This window comes from Brachycentrus maculatus, unplaced genomic scaffold (genome assembly GCF_059751285.1).
Source record: "Brachycentrus maculatus isolate JH-2025_06_01 unplaced genomic scaffold, ASM5975128v1 h1tg000514l, whole genome shotgun sequence".
NCBI lineage: Eukaryota > Metazoa > Arthropoda > Insecta > Trichoptera > Brachycentridae > Brachycentrus > Brachycentrus maculatus.
In genome coordinates, this window is record NW_028281260.1 from 594,160 (window position 1) to 615,118 (window position 20,959).

The 20,959-nt window shown below is 31.2% G+C and overlaps 1 protein-coding gene across 1 annotated transcript; it reads right to left on the reverse strand.

Moving 5' to 3' along the window:
• Positions 1 to 5,152: 5,152 nt before the first annotated feature.
• On the reverse strand, positions 5,153 to 16,096 carry Myd88 (myeloid differentiation primary response protein MyD88). The gene is made up of 6 exons (XM_088272687.1): positions 15,926 to 16,096; positions 15,639 to 15,838; positions 12,110 to 12,345; positions 10,730 to 10,895; positions 8,867 to 9,041; positions 5,153 to 7,246 (listed from the first exon to the last, which is right to left on the reverse strand). Exons 1-6 carry the CDS (start codon positions 16,048 to 16,050, stop codon positions 6,775 to 6,777), a joined length of 1,374 nt encoding a protein of 457 aa, XP_088128813.1. The 5' UTR covers positions 16,051 to 16,096; the 3' UTR covers positions 5,153 to 6,774.
• Between the last annotated feature and the right edge of the window lie 4,863 nt (positions 16,097 to 20,959).

Consider the following 20,959-nt stretch of genomic DNA (forward strand, 5'->3'; position numbering starts at 1 on the left):
ATTAAATCATTGTTCCGCAAAGTGAGTGCCGCGGCTCACTGGCGTACCGTGGTGATTAGTTGGTGCGCCGCGGAAAAGTCTAGTTTTGTGAAAATAACACAATTGCTCCAAATGTTGATTACCTGTGCTCAGTTAAGTAGGCTCACATTTCGCATTAAACATGATATGTTAAAAATGTTACCATAATATGGTAACTATGCACCTGGAATAAAAAAGTTTGCGGAACACTGTATTAAATGGTTAGCGAACTCTGAAAAAATATTATTTCTTAAACTTAATTCACGTTACCTGATTCTTGTTATGGGTTTTCTGGAAGAATACCAATGTATGAACTTTCACAGTCGCAGTTTAATTTATACATGAAACTGTTTTGCTGTATCACAACAGATTATGTCTTCTGTAGAGTCACCATAGATTTTAAGAAAAAGTGGTATTAACACGTTAGATTTATAAAAGCCCAGGACTGATCACATTGCCTTCGTGGAATTCATGTTCCAGATAACACTGCGCAGATATGTTGCAGTACCCTATGCGCAATTATTTGCGGGTAAGTAGAAGAAAAAATACAGGCAAAGATGCAAAAAAAAAAAAACAAAATTGAATTAATAAAATATAAAAGATAGGTTCGGCTCTGGAGAACCAAGTGGGTCAGCAAATTCCAAGTATTTGATCAAATTTATTTGGCAATAGCAAGGCTTACAGTGAAGCAGTTCCAAACGAAAATTTCCGATTGCAAATGCACCAACTGAAAGTATAATTTGCAATTGCAATCTCGAAAACATTTTTAAAGCTTCAGATTTAAAAAAAAATTGGCATGAGCAGTTGAACAGAAAATAGAAGCACAAGTTACATAAAAAAGATATATGGTATACATGAAACATTTTGCCATAAAAAATTGTTTCGTTGTTCGTATATAAATTGAATTGCTCCAGCTCTTCAATTATAACCCAGCCTTTGACCGATCGTAAACCCTATAATAATAATAATAACTCTTTATTCCAGCTTGACTAAGTGGTGGGTGCAATACGGCTGTCCAAACTCAAAACACAGTAAGGGACATTTTTTTGCATTTTTGGACTAAGTAGACTCTACTCAGTTCAAAAATGCAAAAAAACGTACTACAAAAAAATGTCCCTTACTGTGTTTTAAGTTTGGACAGCCGAATGCTTAGTCAGCCATATATGTTTTACAACATTTTTTTTATACACTGAAATTAAAAATAATAAATAAATAAGAACAAAAATAATGAAAAGAAACAGTGAAAGAAAAAAAAAGAGAAAATTTGGAGAGATATGCCGCCACATGTCCAAAAATAAATACCCAGACTTCCATATTCTTCTTCATCCATGTTGAGATGTCAATTTTTTTTATAGCATTAAAAAAAAAATTATAGCATTATCAATGTTGAAAAACAGGTTATTTTAACATATCACAAGTATGCTTAAAAGTTCTATAAATTGTCCCATTTTTTTTGACCAGTAACAATTTTTTTTTTAAAATCCAAGATTTGTAGGGTGACCAAAAGTGGCATGAAAAGTGTTTTTTGGAATAAATCTAAAAATTGAATAAAACTGAAAATAAGAAATAGTAAAAACGATATAAATATACGTCAGTAAAAAAATAACATTTATGTGATGAATGGTTTAATTGTAAATCAATATTGCCTGAACCTGCATAAAGTGACAATATCCAGAACCTTTGCCATACAATAAATATATTTTGCAGTGTTTTTATTTTCATTGTTATATTTATTTTTGATCATATAATATACAACATTTAGCATTATCGCCTTTAAAAAAATACAATATTTTTTTAAATAACTTTTCTAATAACATGAATAAAGATACACAATGAAAATTAATAAACTTTAGCACCAACAATGAAACTTATGTTTTTTATTTATATTTTTTTAAACTTTAGCACCTCTTGTAAAAAATGTAAAATACTAACAAATTACAAAACTAGAATTTTTATTTTATTTTAAATCTAAAACATATATAATCATATCAATGAAATAACAAAAATAAAATCCAGTTTTTGAAAATAAATTTAATTTTACAATATACAATGATCAAATAATGTAAGTTAAATATATGTAAATATCATATAAAAATTAAATATGTTTGCTTTTATGTGAATACACTAGAATAGCTACATGGAAGTATTTCATTATTTCATAACCCTTTCCCGGCAAAGTATCGTAAATAAAAGTTTAGTAAAAATCTTATTGTTTCCTTAAAATACATCTTACACTTTGAAGCAATCTTTGGATTACTGCACTGAATTGTTAAATTAATAATTCGCTCACTCCTTTCAAGAACGTCATAAATCAAAAAACTTGATTTTCAGGAGAATGTTTTTAAAGTTTAAAAATATAACACAATGTATCAAAAATAAATATCAGGCCACTTATTGAACTTTTTACTGTGCAACAGATCTTTTCAGGTAAAACCTGAAGGTTTTTTCTCCATTAGAAAAATATTTAGTTTATTAAAAAAAAATATTAAACAATACCTTTTCTTCAAAATGCAAAAACAACACTTTCTGCCCTGTAGCTAGTAAATATTAAGTTTAAAATATGCCTCTTTTGCTGGGATATAGTACATTTTCTAGGCATTCTGAAAATATGCATAACTGAAAATTGACGATTTTTGATTTATGACGTTCTTGAAAGGAGTGAGCGAATTGTGATTTAATGCAAACCAATTTTTAAAAAATACTGTAAATTTATTAAGGTACGTAACAAGAAGTATTGCACGTATAATTTGTAGTTTCACAGAATCTCTTGCAGGTAATGAAAATAAAAGAAAATACAAATTTTAAATGAAAAATGAAAGTTATTTGACAGGTAACAAAGATCACAGGGCGTTAAGAGGATGTTATTTAAAAGCAGGTTACTCAAATAACAGAATTCATTGCTAGTGTCATTTTTGGCAATTTTTTCTTGATATCGCGAGAGAACAAGGAAGTCTGGACGTTTAAAGGGCTTTTGACCTATTAGTAGCCAGTCAAAAAGATAAAATGGTGAGTGTTACAGTGCATAAAGTGATCGCTGCAAACTAGCCAGTCATAAATCCTGTAAATGTCTGGATTTCCATCTTAATAGACTCCTTAATCACGTTCTATAAAAAAAGTAACTAATTTATTGTTTTCGTAAAAAAAGTGTTGTGCGATACTTTACCTACCATTTGGGTGTAAATTGAGGAAGAATAACACTTTTTTTTCCAAATTACCAGGTTTATTCCTATTTTTGCCACGGGGATTTTACCTATGGTCCATCACTATTAATGCCTAAATATTGTTTCAATTGTTGTAAATTAAACAAACAAAATTTTTTATGCATTAAAATTCATAAATACGCAAAATATGAGAAAATGCACACTTCATATGTGATAGGTGTCAATTGAATATGAATGAAAAGGTTTAAAATTATTTCTCTACTTAATTGTGTAGTTACCTACTTCTTTACATTTTATATGGAAATTTGATTGAATGAAAGATAATTTTAAACAGATTTTTTTTTTAAAGACATTAGAGAGACCAAACAGTGACTTATTTTAAGAATGCTGTACAAATAAAATATCAAATTGGAATGTGTGAGCCAAATATGCATTGTAAATAACTGGGAGAGACCGCACCAAAATCTCAACACTTACAATTTCATAAATGTGAGATGGTAAGAGATGTACAATACTGTAAAATGATTTAAATATTCATTAGAATTTAGTAAAAACTAATGATACAAACCATTATTTAGTCAGAAAAAAGAGACATTAAAAGAAAACTAAAATAATGTCTTAGTTTTGTAATTAAATTTTTAAATTTTTAACAAATATTCATAAATATGAAAAAGGAATAAAAAAATTCTGACAAAATTACAGCAATGGCGGTGATTGAACATTTTTTACAAATGCAGTTTTTATAAAACTTACTTAAAAAAGAAAAATTATATCTGATAATTTCTTCCGTATGTTCATTGTTTTTTTGAGAGAACTTAATATGTGATATTGGCAAAAAAGTTTATTATCCACAAAAACAACATTAGTGACAAAAACAGCATCATGTTGAAGTATTACTCGACAACATTACTAGAGTTTTCAAGAACACATTCATGTTTTTGAACAATAAAAGGTTTTTCTATTATAATCTATAAAAATAAATATTTTCTGCAAATAGTTTTGATCACATTGTGTATTTTATAATTTTATAAAAAAAAAACACATCGCTTTCAGTTGCGTACTTTTTTAAGAAAAAAAAACCTTCAATTGAAAACGTGAATAACATACTCAGCAAATAATTTTAAAAGCACCTTTTATAAGGGCTCATTTAGATAAAGAATGGGGAAGAATATACTGATAAAAAAACACACAATACCTTAAATGAATCAATCAAATGAATTGAAAATAAATCTTTGCATTTGCCGGGAATTGAACTCACTGCTCTAATTACGCAGATGGCGCACACAACTCTTCACCTCGGTGCCTGTTTTGTATTTACATATGATATGTAAATACACCGATATACAGTAGACCCAGCAGTCAATTCTTGACCGGCTCATATAAATCCTGAACATATCCACTAAAACAAAAACAAAATAACAAAATTCTACTGTTTTTTGTTGAGGTGAATACAAACAAGTCGCAGAATTTTTCATTAAAATTAGGTAACATTGATTTGCATTTTGGACTTAACAAATTGTTTTTTTTTCAAAATTTTTTAAACATCCTAGAAAATTGAGAGTCTACTGCATATGTGGAATATTTAAATAGAAATATTACAAAATAATAAATGGAATGTATTAATTAAATTGTATTTCCATGATGCTATGACTCAAATGCATCGATGCCCAAATGCATTTTTATTTACTTAAGTATATAATTTCTTATGCGGATAGATAATACCAGAAAACTAAATATGTAAAAACCTATTAAATGTTTATAAACTTATAAAATATGGTAAATATGTAAGATTTTTTCATGGATGCAAGGTGATTCACAGTAGCATCGATTTCTTACCTATTCATAAAAAATACTTATGGAAAATGTTATGAAGTCACTATAAATCACATCTATTCTTGTAATGGTTTCTGAAAGTCAGACAAGTTTCATAAGCAAGATCGTTCTTTAAGGCACATAGAATGTAACAATATTAATTTTGTGGCACTGGTTTATTATCAATTTAAAATGTTTGTAATATCACAGACATTATTATAACATCAGGTAAAATCTTTAAAAAATATGTACTCTTTGAGATATTAATCTTTATATTGCCACATGAGCCATAATTAAAATGGTCTTTAGCGTTGCTGGTCCCGCGCCATTGAACAAGTTACACCTGTATCCAGAGGCGTGCATTCTATATCGGCAAAAAAGCAGTACCTACACTGGATTAGTCGTGTTCCATATAGAAACACGACCAGTGCCTACTATGGTTCATTCGTACCCACCCTTACTGACTACCCTGATTAAAAACTCTGCACTCCACTGCCTGTATCTGATATTTATCCAGAATTCTGCCGAATTCCGATCTAAACGCAAGACCCACCTTTTCAGATCTCTTATCGATAATTATCAGATTAAATCCAAATTTTTACATTCACTTTTACGCGTAGACATTGATTGTATTGCGTGACTATCTACATATATGTAAATATCAAATTGTGAGAATGAAAACTGTAAACCATTTACAATTTAAATTGTAAACTATATAAGTTGGCCATATTTATTATTATCAATATTGTTCATTAAAAAAAATATGATTGAACCATTTGTTAATTATTGCACATGAATAATATTAATTTCAACAAAAAATAAAAGTTATACACTATACATTAAAAACTCGATAATTGGAAATTCAAGATACTATTTTTTTTAAATAATTATGATTAGTGAATAAGATTTTTTTTAAACCATTTTCATTTAAAACAAAAATTGTTTTTGTGTTTTGTAAGTAATTTATATGTTGTTAACAAAATAACCAAAGCAATGCAAGCATTTGATAAGTTTTTTTGACAGATTTTGCTTATCTTTATAGGTAACGTAAATTTACATATTATATGTGAAAACAGTCCTTTTTTTAAAAACAAATTAATCGTGCTGTGGTCGATCAGCTCGGGTAGTGGGGTAGTTCAATAATTAACTAACCTGCTGTACTAAACAATAAACTAAACTGCCTGTACTGACATTTTGTTATAGTGTCATATATCGCTCACTCCTTTCACCAACGTCATATATCAAAAATTGTCAATTTTCAGTTGTGAATGTTTTCGGAATGCCCAGAAAATGTACTATATCCAAGCAAAAGCGGCATATTTTTAACTTAATATTTACCCGCTACAGGGCAGAAAGTGTTGTTTTTGCATTTTGAAGAAAAGGTATTGTATAATTTTTTTTTTAAATAAACTAAATATTTTTCAAATGTAGAAAAAACATTCAGGTATAACCTAAAAAGGTCTGTTCTGTTCCACCGTAAAAAGTTCAATAAGTGGCTTGATATGTATTTTTAATACATTTTATTATATTTGTAAGCTTTGAAAGCGATCTCCTGAAAAATCAAGTTTTTTGATATTTGACGTTGTTGAAAGGAGTGAGCGATGTAATAAAATATAGATTTATTGTTGTAATCATAATTTCATTTCTATAAATTGAAAGTTATGGGGACTAAAATATTGTAATATTCTTTGTTTTGCGGATTTTTTTTAATCACTGATCAAATTAACGAGTTTATACTGCATACATAACCTTATACATATAATGATGATTATCTTCTTAACAATCAGTCAGCCAAGACCGGTACAGCTTTTTTAAATTTACTTTTATTGAATATCGAAAGCTTTGAAAACCATCGGATTTTTTTAGACGAATGACTCTTAGACGACTTGCTAATCAAATCGATGTTGGTGATGTCACCTACACTAGCAAACTCGGAGAAAGTGATGGAATTGACCGAAGGCTCTCTCTGACTATCCAAGGAATTGTTTAAATCCCCCAGGCTAGTGGAATGGCCAAAGGATTGAAAGGACGATGCAGGGAGGGTTAGGGTCTTTCCGATGGGTTGCAGGTCTACTTCCTCGCAAGCCGTTATACTTATCAGAGGGGGTTTTATAGGCGGTGAAGGCGTCAACATATGATTTTCCGCAGGCTCAATCATCTGTGGTGCACTTGCTATGGCCAGCCGCTGCGGTATTTGATTTCTGTTTTCTCTTGCTCGAGGTTGTGTATGAGGGCTGAGTTCTCGAATAGCAACTCTAAAACATCAAAATGAAACGTAATAAGATAAGAATTTTTTTAAAGATATAAAGAAAATATATATTTAAAAAGTTCTGGTTTCTCTTCTTTTTATAACCTTTGACGGCATCCGATGGAGCGTGGGGCACTGCTTCACATATAAATAATGTTATCTTGATTGTAAAATACACGAAGCAATGGTAATAAGCCCTGAGCTACAGGTACTCGGGGTCCAGGGTTACATTATCTAAATATAAACTAACTATCATGCCACTTAACTGCAGGGGTAAGCAGAGAAAATAGAACGCCAATCTGTGCTGTGTTTTTTGCAAACAATCTTTGTTTCTTTCACATTCATGCATCTCCTCGTGCCAAGTTTTTCTATGCTCCTATTTCCAACTACATTTGCCTCATAAATTTGTTTAACTGTTCTTTCCTCACTCATTATTTTCACCTGTCCAAACCATATAAACACACCTTTATTTATTTGATTGATAATGCTTATCTCAGCCTTAGCCTAGCTTTCGCTGATAGGCTTTTATTTGCTATAACTGATTTCGATGCACCATTCGCTCTGTTCCCAGCATTTATCTTTATCAATCTTGCCATCCCTAAACAATAAACTTCCCAAATATACGAAATTAACCTGAACCAAAATTTCTCCACTTACTACTATTTTGCACACAGATCTACATTTATCTCTTTCAAAAACCACGACTTTTTTTGTCGACATACATCAGAGAATCATTTGCCTTGCACACAGACAGACAAGATATTATAAGCGGAGTTTGAAATCACTTTAATATTAACACTTTAACTCCCCTAGGAATCAAACCTGAGACCTGCAGCATGGTAGCGAAATACACTGACCTTTACACTACAGACATGGTTCTTAAAGATGATAAAATTTTAACATGATTAAAAACAATGTTTCCTTTTTCCACAAAGCCTCAAAGATGTCATACAATGAGTAGACAGTGTAACCAATAAATGGTATTATAACTGAAGAAAAAGCTGCCATTATTTGAGGAATTTATGGTTACATAGTGCTGTCTCGCTTCGAAATAAGTATGAGTTGCGATACAATACAATATATCAGACAGGTATTAAAAATATATGTATATATTCTAAATCAGTCACAAATATAGTGCCCGGCAAAGATTTTCAGCGGGCCTTCCAAAATTTACAATTTCTGCGTATAAATAATTTATATAAATTTTATACAATTTTGTTATTTGGTGGTGAATTCATGGCAACATATTTCAAATTATCAACTAGGTAATAGGTAGTGGATTCAAAGTGTTGGGTAATCGGAATAAAAATATATTTTTCATCAGGGGCCCAGATTAAAAAAAAATATTGATTTGGCCCTTTTCTCGCAATAGTTGGTGACCAATGGTCTGAACACTTAAATTAAAACCGCTTCTCAAATTACTTTATATCAATTTTCATGATGTAAATAAATATTTAAATTTGCATTATTACTTTACGGTAGGTCTAGGCAGGTCAATTTGTCGTAGAGAAGGGTTAGAATAGCACATCACTACCACAATCACAAGCCGACTCAATTATTTCTAGCTAAAGACTCCTAATATAAACAAAAATGTTTTGGTAACAAAATAACCATAAAAAATAATAACCTTTGATTGTTGTTGGTGGTGATAGGTGCCACCTTGAGTGAGTCCCTGAGTTTCTCCCAGAAATTCCACCCAGAAGACCCTGTTCTTTGGAAATTCAGAAGAAAGTAGAAAGAGAGTTGAGGCGGAAGGTTACAGTTCTTGTACAGGCAGGGGATAACTTTCCTACTATGTTGTTCTGAAAAAGGGGAAAAATAACGTTACAAATACAAAGCAGCATAAATATAAATACAAATTTTCTTCTAAACTTTATTCAAAAGATAGGACTTGTAATAATGGCCAGTTCAGGTGAATAAATCTTCATTTATTTACGTAATGTTAAAAACACATCATGTTGATCACCTGCCAGGCATTCTTAATTTAAGTAGTACACTTGCAAACCACGTTATATTATAAAAATAAGTTTTTTTACCAATAGGAGGTTAAATCTTAATTTAGCTAATAGAAGATTAAATCTTCTACCGATTTGAGCTTTTTTGAGAGATTTTAGAAAATGAACTGTCGAACGGCAAAGGGAGTTTTGCAAAAGTATTTTAGCTTATGCCTTCTCGAGAGTGGATTTACTCTTTATGTTTAAAGTTGCTATAATTCATGAGTGAAAATTCTAGACAAAAATACTCGCTATCTCGCTAGAGGCATGAGTTTATACATTTTATTGATTCTAAGTTAGTAGTGAAGTTACTTAGGTATTGATTTTTCTTTTCCATTTTATTCCTAATTTAATGAGTTTTGGCAGATTTCTAAATATGGACTTAAATATTTTAAACTTTCTACCGATTGGCGACATTGGCTAGAAAACTTAATTTTTTAACATAACGTGGCTTGCAAGTGGACTACTCACTTGATTGTTAATCATATGAAGGCAAAGTTATTGGATCCTGGTACTCCAGATTCTTGGATATAGGGGTGGAATATATATATGTGAATTTGAATTTTAATCTGGGCATGAAGAATTATACAACACAACATATTTTCAATGCTTTTCTATGATGTTGAAAGCTGGACTCTCACCCAAGCTATTACGAAGAAGATTAAAGCGTTCAAAATGTGGTGAGAGAGTTTTTTAGATATCATAAAAAAGAAAGTTAGAGTACTTTGGCCATTTTATGAAAGAAATGAAAAGTAATATGTGATATACAGATTACAAGGCAAAGTGGAAGTAAAATGTGGAATAGGAAGACATATTCTGGATATGTAATACGTGTATGCATATGAAACGACCGGTTGCGATAGATGGCACTAGCTTTTGTATGTGGACGTACTTGAAGTTGGCAATGCATTGCTTAATGCTCTTACATATTATATTAGCTGTCAAATGCATTATAAGTCACCCCGCGTATTCACCAGATCAGATTACCACTAGTTTCCTTCAATGCAACATGGACTGTCTGAACAACACTTCGATTCATACAAAGAAGTTAAAAATTCGATGGTCCAATGGATTTCTTCAAAAGACCAGGATTTCTTCCAGAACAGAATTTTTGCTTTGCCAGAAAGATGGACGAAAGTAGTTGTTTTTTAAAATTGTTTTTAAAGAGAAATATTTGTGTTTTTATTATTTACACAAATATTTCAATTTCATACTATTTCTGTGAGCCTAAGCGGCTCATTATTAGAAATAGGTATCACATTGTGGTAGAGTGGGTTCGAACCGACAAACTCTGGCTTAAGAGTCCGCGACACTAACCACGGGACCACAACCCGACACTAATGTTAATGATGGCAATTATTTAGATTAATGTTTCTTAAATATTCTTTGCCTTTGATACCGAAAAAAATGGTTAAATTTATCAAAAAAATGGCAGTTTCATATGTATACATATTCTAATAATTAGACTAAGATAGATGTTTCAAAATGTTCCATACCTATTCCAAGAGCTTGAGCAAAATCTATAAAGAAAGTGTTGTAGCGGGATTCAAGAAATGCAGGTGAGAGAATGACTATGAGGCGATAACATCGCTCCGAAATGAGGCGCAGCATAGCTGAGTGTTCCACAGTTCCCACTATTAGATCTCTGTCCTTTGTGCATAGCTGAAAACACAGTAAAAAAATAGTAGCAACAAAGTAAAAAATAATCTTCTTTTTCTTCAAACCCTTATCCGAAACCCGATGGTGTATAGGGCATCATATAAACACAGTGTTATATTGATCGTCAACACATGACGAAAAGGTTATCAGGCCTCCGCTTAAAGTATCAGTCCAGGGTAAAATAGAATAAATATTTGTTTTAAAAATCACTTCAATTTATTCATCCCTTCCCTGGGAATTGAACCCGGGACCTCCAGTACGGTAGCCGAGCTGCTGACTATTACACAACGGAGGCGGACAAAAAAAAGGAATCATACACTTAAAATTCATAGAATCACAAATCTATATCTTTCAAATTGGAATCACAATATAATCATTTAACAACTTAAAACCTAAATAATAGTGATCTATTTCAAATAATAATTAAATATAAAGACAGATTTTTGGTGCCAAACCATAATATGCATTTTAATATCAGAAATGTCAACTTTGTAATTTTAAAGGACATATTAAAATTACAGCCGTTGTTTGAAAAGAGAATAGAAATACTACTCTTAGCCTATGAGTAACCATTCTACAAGCATTGAATGTGTAAATTATGGAATTTTATACAGAGAAAATAAATTAAACAAATCGTTTTGATTTAGTAATGAACTTATATTAATTAGTCTTGAGGAATAAGCTGTGTTTCGAAACCAGTCGATATTATAATTAAGTTAAAGTGATTTCATTTAATACGTTAAACGCCATGGGGGGCACCGGTGACCTCGCTTGTGTTGGACCGCAGCACCATGGGGGCATCAGTGACCTCAATCAAGAGCTATATTTAAAATGCTTTAACTATAGAACCCATGGTTAAATAAAAAAAATTAATAAACTAAATGCACTATATTATTAAAATACGTAAATTACAGAAAAGCCTTTTTTATAATTTCAAAATTGACAAATATAATTATTGGCGTTTAACGTGTTAAAAGTTATTTTTTTAGCTATGAATTGTCTTCATTTTATCATTTATCAAATTTAACCATCTATAAAACAATGTTAAAACAAAATACCAAATACAAAAGCACTAAACCAAGTGACAACTGACTGCATTTTAAACTTTTTTTTTTAATTACAAGTTTAGCGCTTTAATTACAAATTAAAAGCATAATATCAAGTTCATAAACTAATAACTGCTATTTATATATAATACTCTTTTTCATATTTAGTACCTTAAACCCAAAGTCATTTTCCATCCGATCGATAAGATTCTTGGCAAAGTCGTAATCTTCATCCGCATATAAAACAAAGGCATTGTAGAATTGTGGATTTGGTGATCCCTGCTGTAGAAGTTGAGCATCATCGACAGTTAGAACATCAAAGTCAGGTGTTGTCGGCACCACTGACATGCCAACGCTGGATACACTGTGCGACTGTGAATCGTTGAGGTAGTCCAAGGCATCCGATTCTAAAACAATTATCAAGCCATAAAAATAATATTAAATACATATTCAGAGGCAGTTTCTAGAAAAAAAAAGTAATTTTTTAAAAATGTAATGAAAAATATTCCTGTTGCTTCATAAATTTTAATAACAAAACAAAAAGTTTAATAACATAAATTTTAAAATAATAAATTATGATATTTGACTGCCAACCACTACAACCAAAATATCAAGACAGGCATTGTGTAGTAGCAACTGCAAAATGAATTAAATAAATATTTACTTTTAAAAGTCTCTGTGTTTATGATGTATACATATCTACCTTCCATATTCTTATTATACTAATATATGCAGATAAGTCTTCTAAATAGAGGCTTTGGGCATTATTGCTTTAAAACAGAAACAATACAAAACTGATATCGCATAGTTTCAGTAAATCTCGAAAAATGTATTTTAGACATCATCTAATTGAAGGGTAAAAATTAAATTCCACAAAATTATTTTCTTTTCCTTTTAATATTAAATCTAGATTTGAAGAAAATGTTGATAATTAAAATGTAATAGATCAATCAAATAAACTATTACTGTTGATTAGAATTTCTATAAATAAGTTAATAAGAATAATAAAATAGATAAATATAATCAAAGATAAATTTAAATTGATCACATCCTCCTGCAGAGAATATATGATGAAATAAAACCTTTTATTTCATCATGTAATATATATATATATATATATATATATATATATATATATATATATATATATTTTTTTTTTTTTTTTTTCTTGACTAAGTTGACTTCCGAAGTCAGATAAGGCTGCGTCCTTGCGCCGTTTCTCTTAATCATGCTCATGGTTTTCATTCTTCGAAAGTCACTATCATCGATGCTGTTATAATTGATGACTCCATCGAGGGTCTCCAACTAATCATCGACAGGGTAAATAGGTATTCTACGTACATGGGGCTTACAATAAATGTTGCAAAAACCTATGTGTTGTGCAACAACTCATGCCTTGATGCCCAACAATCCTTTACGTTAATTAACCAGCTCATTGAAAGAGTCGAGAGTTTCAAGTACTGTATTTCAAGTACTCAAGGAGTGTACGTAACTGAAAATAGCAGCCTTTAAAAGGAATTGGGAGTGCGTTTAGGATTCGCAGGGTCGGTGTTGGCCATATGCTCCACCTAGGGAGCGAACATGGAAAGAAGAAGAAGGGATTTTATGCTGTAATTTCAGCCCTGGATAAAATACAAAAACTAACTACCTAACTATTACACCGCTTCACTGCAGGGGTAGGCAAAGAGAATAGAATGCCACACCACTTTGTCTTTGAAAATATTCCTCACCACATTCATGGATCTCTTGCCAATTATTCTGACTCCTGACCGCTTGTAAGTATTTGACCTACTCGAGCATGTCAAGATTTCCTCAATCTTCCTATGTTTCCTTTTCCAACTACATTCACCTCATAAATATGTTTGACCATTTGTTCCTCACTCCTTACTTCTTCTACATGTCCAAACCATCTCAACACATCTTTCTTCATTTTATACATTATGCTTATGCCTTGTACTCTTTCCTTATTTCATCATTCGAACATCTATCATACATTGTTTTGACGCACATTGGTCTTACAGATTGCTTACAGTCAACTTTTATAATTTTTTTTGCAAATTCCATGCTTCATTTTCATACATTAGGGTTGGTGCTAGGACTCCTTTGTGAGTTGCCAGTTTAGCCTTTGCTGTTAGGCTTAAAATACAGAATGATATAATATATTGACAAATCAAAGGGAATAAGATTGCCATGTGTAGAATAGAAAATTTAAACTTGGGAACTCTAGACATCGGTCACTTAAAAATGCATAATTTTTGGGTTAATCTGTGTATTATTTTCTCCCAATATATTGGGCACCATTACAAGAATTATAGAAATTGTACCACACAGTGATCGTGAAAATCTACATGCATGAAGTTAATTTAGAATGTAGTAAAATATTCCTTAGAGGTAGGTATTTTTTTAGTATTGCAACATTGTAAGAAAATTTTGTTCTATTTTTGAATTTTCAAGTGTTTTTTTTTCAGGGTTCATTTATATTTTCCCTCTATTTTTTTATCTGCCAAACAACACAGCCACTACGATACTTGCGATAGATGAATTAAAGGAAAAGTTATCAAAAATGTAGTATTTTCAGGGTAACAATGAAAGAAGCCATTGAGATAATTCTGTTTTGACAACATAAACAAAGATGACAGTTTTAAATTAGATTCCACATGGTTTTTACTAAACAATAATCTAAATTAAGATAAAACAAATGACCACTAATAATTGTTAGGTACAAGATAGAAAAATATAAATGATTACATTTAGCAGGCAGAAAATGAATTATTGAATTCTTTAATTGCTCTTTGCCATTTGTCATTCGTTTGTTTCTGCAGATATGACATTTATTTAAAGGGAAATTTTTCTAAGTGCACAAGGGAGTCCTGGTTCCAACTCTAATATATGGAAGTGAAACATGGAGTTGGCAAAATAAGGATGAAAGTAGACTGAATGCGGTCGAAATGCGATCTCTCAGAAGAATGTGCGACAAAACGATGTATGATAGATGTGCGAATAGTGAAATGAGGAAGGAATGCAAAGCTGAGATAAGCATTATCGATAAAATTAAGAAAGGTGTGTTGAGATGGTTTGGACATGTAGAACGAATTAGTGAGGAAAGAACGGTAAAACAAATTTATGAGGCGAATGTTAGTGGGAAAAGAAGCAGAGGAAGACCGAGAAAAACATGGCACGATCAGGTACTTGAAAGTGGTCAGGTTAGGAGTCGTAACAATGGGCGCGTATGTATGAGGAGATGCATGAACGTGGAAGAGGCGAAGAATGTTTGCAAGGACAGAGTAGTGTGGCGCTCTATTCTCTCTGCCTACCCCTGCGGAGAAGCGGCGTGATGGTTAGTTAGTTAGTTAGTTAGAAATTTTTCTATATCTATGAATAGTTAAAAGATCACATTTCATGTCAGACATAATCGTTTTAGTTTTTGATTATAAAAGTCAAGTACATATGCGAAATACTATAATCATGAACGTTGCTTGATAATTTTTCCTATAAATTAGCACCAATGATATTAACTTTTACTTAACGTAGGAAAAGACATCTTAATCAATGTATATAGACTGTTTATCTTCATAATAATAAACACATTTAGCCAAAGAATTTTTTTTTAAGGCATGACAATTTCAACAAATCAAAGGGTGCATTTGCATGTAGCTATATTTGTACATTAATTTTTTTATTGAGTATTAGATTAAATTACCAAATAAGCTTTTAGTGTCCTCCAGCACGTCAAAACGGTCTAGGTTTTCTAAATATTCCTGGAGTGTCCGTAAGTTTGCAATTTGAACACCGTTTCGACCCCATTGGGAAAGTAAATCAGAAGTTGGGTTTGAAGAGATGGTAAAAGCGGGAATCATCTCTCCTGATATACCAAAAAGGTGTGCCAAACCTCTCCAGTCCCTAAAATCAAAGAGCGTTGAACAATTAAAATAAGAAAAAAGAAAACATGACAGTTAACCTACACTAAGGAATGCGACATAGGCCTACCTGGGGATGCCTTCATTGTTTGGGATAACTTTATACGGATTAAGGAGCTTCGATAAAACATCACGAGTTTCATTTTTTAACGAGAGAACAGGAATAATGCTGAGATCTAGGGAATTATCACTCATTTCTAACGCAAGCACTCACGTCAAAATATCATAACAAAATAATGTTGCTAGACGAGAAATAGACCTCGCGGCGTTGATAAAATTGCCATGTCGTAAAATAATGCTTCGGTAAATATTAGGAAGGTACCTATTTATGAAAGTAGGTACTTTTGGTAATACCTAAGTAGGAGCTTGCTTATTAAATATGCCTATCTTTCGACATGAGATATTTTTATTATTCGTACCAATATTTTTATATTGAAAAAATTTTGTAAATTATAAATGTTATGTAATTGATTAAAAACATTAATATTACTGTTTAGGTATGTACTTACAAATATTTTACTTCTGTTCGCATTCAGTTTGTGCATAGTGCTTTAAATCGTTAAGGTTTTAATTGATCGTCCATTATATAAAGGAAAGTGAAAATTCATTCAGTTGGCATTACTGTTATATGGGAAATAAAATGAAATGGGAATAGCCCTAATAGCAAAAGGGCGCTCATGGTTTCGTACTCAAATTTCTAGAAGCTTGGTTTACTTGGGCAAACAAGTCCCTTGGAGATAAAAATATTGTTTACTATCCGACAAGTTTGTTTTAAAAAAAAAACAGAAATTACGATGTAGTTAGTGCATGAAATGTAATCAACTGTATAATTTGTCAAACCACCACCCAGAAAAAATAAAAATAAAAGTGATTAATTGAAAAGAATATTTAATATTTAGAACAGAGGGTAAATGAAAAAATAATAATTACTGTAATGAGAGCGAAAGACGTTTTTAAAAGAATACTTTATTTTCTGCATCCTAAGTACGTGTTTTTTTGTAAGTTAAAGTTAGTTTTTTTTTTGTAATGTTGATTATTTTACAACAATGCAACCGATAAATTTATTGATAGTAAACTGTTTGTTTCCTTTTTTACAATAAATTATCTTTCATTTACCGCTTTGCAGTTTGCATAAAGAATAAAGAGGTCACCGCAGTTTGCCGTTGTTGGAGGCATCTCTTGATTTTTATTACTGATTATGGTTTTCCCACTCTTGCTGTTCTTTATAACATTCCTAGTTTCTTAGTTTTAATATATTTTTTAGTTCATATTTTGGTATTGTAATATTTTATAATGTTTATATTATATTTCAATACCCAATATATCATGACGACTAGATAATTTATAAACGTATCAATATAGGTACCGCAATATAAGTAAGTATGAATTATTTTACAATAAGACATAAAATTTCCCATCTTTCATTTACTTCAAAGGTCGCACGATCTTGCAACAATAATAATGGCAGATAGAGGTACCGGCTTGCGAGCCTTGAGAAAGTTGTAAACTTTACACACGACCGAATACTGGTACGTTTACCTTGAGAAATAACAGAAATCAGATCTGTCATTAAAAATATTTGCCTGCATTCGATGAATAGATGCATATAGTTTTTGTGCATTTTTTAATTAACTGAAATAATTAAATTTGCGGTTATATTGTAATATTTATTTTGAATCAATCTGGACTGTTATATAAGCCGCAGGACTTATACCTTACTTAGATGAATGACTTAGTTTATACGTCATCTATTTAATCCGGTGCCCTATGTATTATTGGGTGCGCACGAGAGTCAGAAGGTAATTTTATGGCATTAATTTCATAGAGCTCATAACTCAGTCTTACCTATCATATATAGATAAAAATCTTAGTATTTTATGAGGGTATTTTTGTACCTACTGTTCCACAATTATAATAATTAATTTAAATATTTATAATAAATCTTACAAAAGCACTGCTGTTACAATAAAATTAAAAATTAAAAACACTCATAAAAAGTATATAATTGTTGAGAACTAAAAACTTTAAAAAAACTCTTTATTAATTGGTAATAATTTTTTTTATACTAAATATAATTGCTATTACGTATGATTGCCAGAAAATAATTTCTGTATTTAAACAAATATTATGAATTGGGATGTCAATTTCTATGCGGTATTTGTGTATTTTTTTCAATAAATATGATCTTTGAATTATTTTCGTAAAAAATCTATTGTGTAACGCAGTATTTCTGACAAAACGTTTATTTGAAAGTTCAGGTCATCAATACTTCCCTTACAAATAATTTTCATTTATTCTGCATTGCATTTTAAAATGAAGAATATTACTAAACGTTTATTTTTATATCAAGGTATACTTATAATAACTCTAAATTGCATATGTATAAAAAATTGTTTTGAATTAAATTCACCTTTATTCGCCTATCTCGGAGGAAGCTAGCTAAAATATATTTTGCTTAATTACGCAAATATTTTAATTGATTCCCACGGTTTTAAGATGGATAATTCATATTTTAATGCTTTGATTTTTTTCGTTTGATAACAACATACGCATTACGAATAATTAAAATAGAGTAGATACACGTAAAATATTATATTGTTTACGTGTAATACCGTGAGTATGAAGGTTAACAGTAACATTAAAATTATTGTAGAAAAAAAGATCGGCGCCAGATTATGTATGATCAATTTCAAATAAAGTTGAGCCATAGTTTTAGAAAGATTTAACTAAATATTGATGGCGCTGGTGTATTATATTAGTTGAACATTACCTGAACGCTTATGGTATGTTATAGATTTCATCTCGAGTGAAACTTACTCATTGCAATTTAAAAATACATAGTTATTATAAAGATGTGTAGTGTACATATATCTTTATGGAATTTATTATGAATCGCTCTTGATTCCTTGTTTATTGGATATTTGATATTTTAAAATAGATCACTCCGTAATAGTATTTATGTATACTTGTAGTATTTATCATAGTATAAGTATTTCCGTAATTTTCAAGTGGGTAGTAGTAGCCAATGGAATTTTAATAACTTTATGCAGTCAGTATAAAGAATATCTTGTTATATTTGGCCGTTGATATTGATTTTCGTATGTTACAGAACTTTTCAATAATCAAATTCAAAACATGTTCTCTAATTTGATCGTACGGTGAATATATAGGTAATTAAGCGTTAAAAGGGAGATTTATGTTGATTTAACTTCATATATAGAAAAAAAATATATTAGCGGACTTATTGCTAAGAAGTTGGGATTACATATTATATCAACACATTATTATGGATGTTTCAATACCCTTTGGTATATTCCTGCTAATTGATACCCACTTTCTCTCCTTATTCCTCTGTGCATATCATGTCAGGTCCTCTTGACGTCGACTATCATTTAAGACTATTTATCCTTGTCTTGGGCAGCTCTAAACAGCGCCTCGATGGTTCTGATCCCCGCCCAATCTCGTATACTCCGGATTCAGAAGATCCGTCTTCTTCCCACACCTCGTCGACCTTCTATTTTGCCGTTTATGATAAGGTGCTTGTATTTTTCTGCTCCAAGCAAATGCCTCAGATATGACACCTTTCGGACTTTGGTATCAGTCAGCTCTCTTACAACTCTTGCTCTTTGGAGCACATTCACGTTGCTGACCATATCGGTCCATGGAATGCGCATCATGCTACGATGTAGCCATATTTCGAATACCTCCTTTTCTAGTCGGCCATTGTAAATTATCAACTAAACTGTTTGATTTTAACAACTGCTTCCACTTTTTTCAGTGGACACAATATAAACTCAATTTTGGATCACAATTTGTGATTTTATCCGTGATACTTCTCGTTACTGTCCGCGGGTAGTTTTATACGATATGTTTGAAAATTTCATGTCCTTCAAACAGTTGCAATCATTATGACGATTCGATTATGTATAATTAATTGAATGTAAGTCATTGCCATCTTTCCACTTTCTTTCTGACCATAGATGCGAAGGCTAACTTTTAAACTTTTAATAAAGATCAGAGATAGAGAGAGAAAGAGCTCCTTCAGACACTTTTCTAGTTTGTCAACGACCACCATTTCTATACATAAACATATTGCCAAACAAACTTTCCTCCTAAGATGCTATACCTTGGAACCTCCTTTGCAATATGTATTTAAATTGCTACCTTGGAAAAATACTACTAATTTTAGAAAAATCTTCTTCTTCTTCTTCTTCTTTATGAGCCCTCTGACCTCCACTGCTGGATATAGGCCTCTTCCCTTTTTTTCCATGTACTCCGGTTGGTTGCTGCTTGCAGCCAGTTTTTACCCCCTACAGCGACAATATCGTCAGACCATCTCTTTTGCGGTCTTCCGACACCTCTTTTGCTCTCCCAAGGTCTCTATCGTAGAATTCTTGGGGTCCATCTTGTGGGTCCTGTCTCGCTATGTCCTGTCCACTTGAAAAATAGTATGTATAAAAGAAATGAAAACTGCTTATTGAACATTGACATCATGTCAATAACTATTCGTGACAGAAAAGCGATAAAAAATTTAAAACATTTGCCATGACATGCGGCGATGCAATTTTGAATTTCGAATAACCAATTACAAAGCGCGTAGAGACGGCACCAGGTATTTCTCGATCGAATGATAATGAACGATTCATTTAACCCATTTAGTTCATTGCTCGTATTAATTTTCTCATTAGCTTTATCAAACGCAACAAGTACAATTGACGTAAGACGTAAAAAAGTTTACTTTAGCTACTACGGACTTTAATTTGATTGTATTTACTGTATATTCCTTTCGATTAGGTATCTATAAATTCTTTTACATAATTTATTTACTTGCATAAACACTGCTGATGTTTTAGTAATACCATACATGCCAATGTAAACAATGTATTCAGAGTTTTGTAATGTGTTTGAATGTATTCTGAAAGGATAAAAGAATAGCGACTGAGAAAACATTGCCTTGAAAAATGCTTTCATACGGAACTAGCAAAGGTAATCACATACCATCTGGCAAAGGTGCCATGTTTCACCGCATACAAAAGTGTATGAACACACTCAAAATATGATTATTTTGTAAACATAACTCCGAATTTAGTAGGCGTGCAGATCG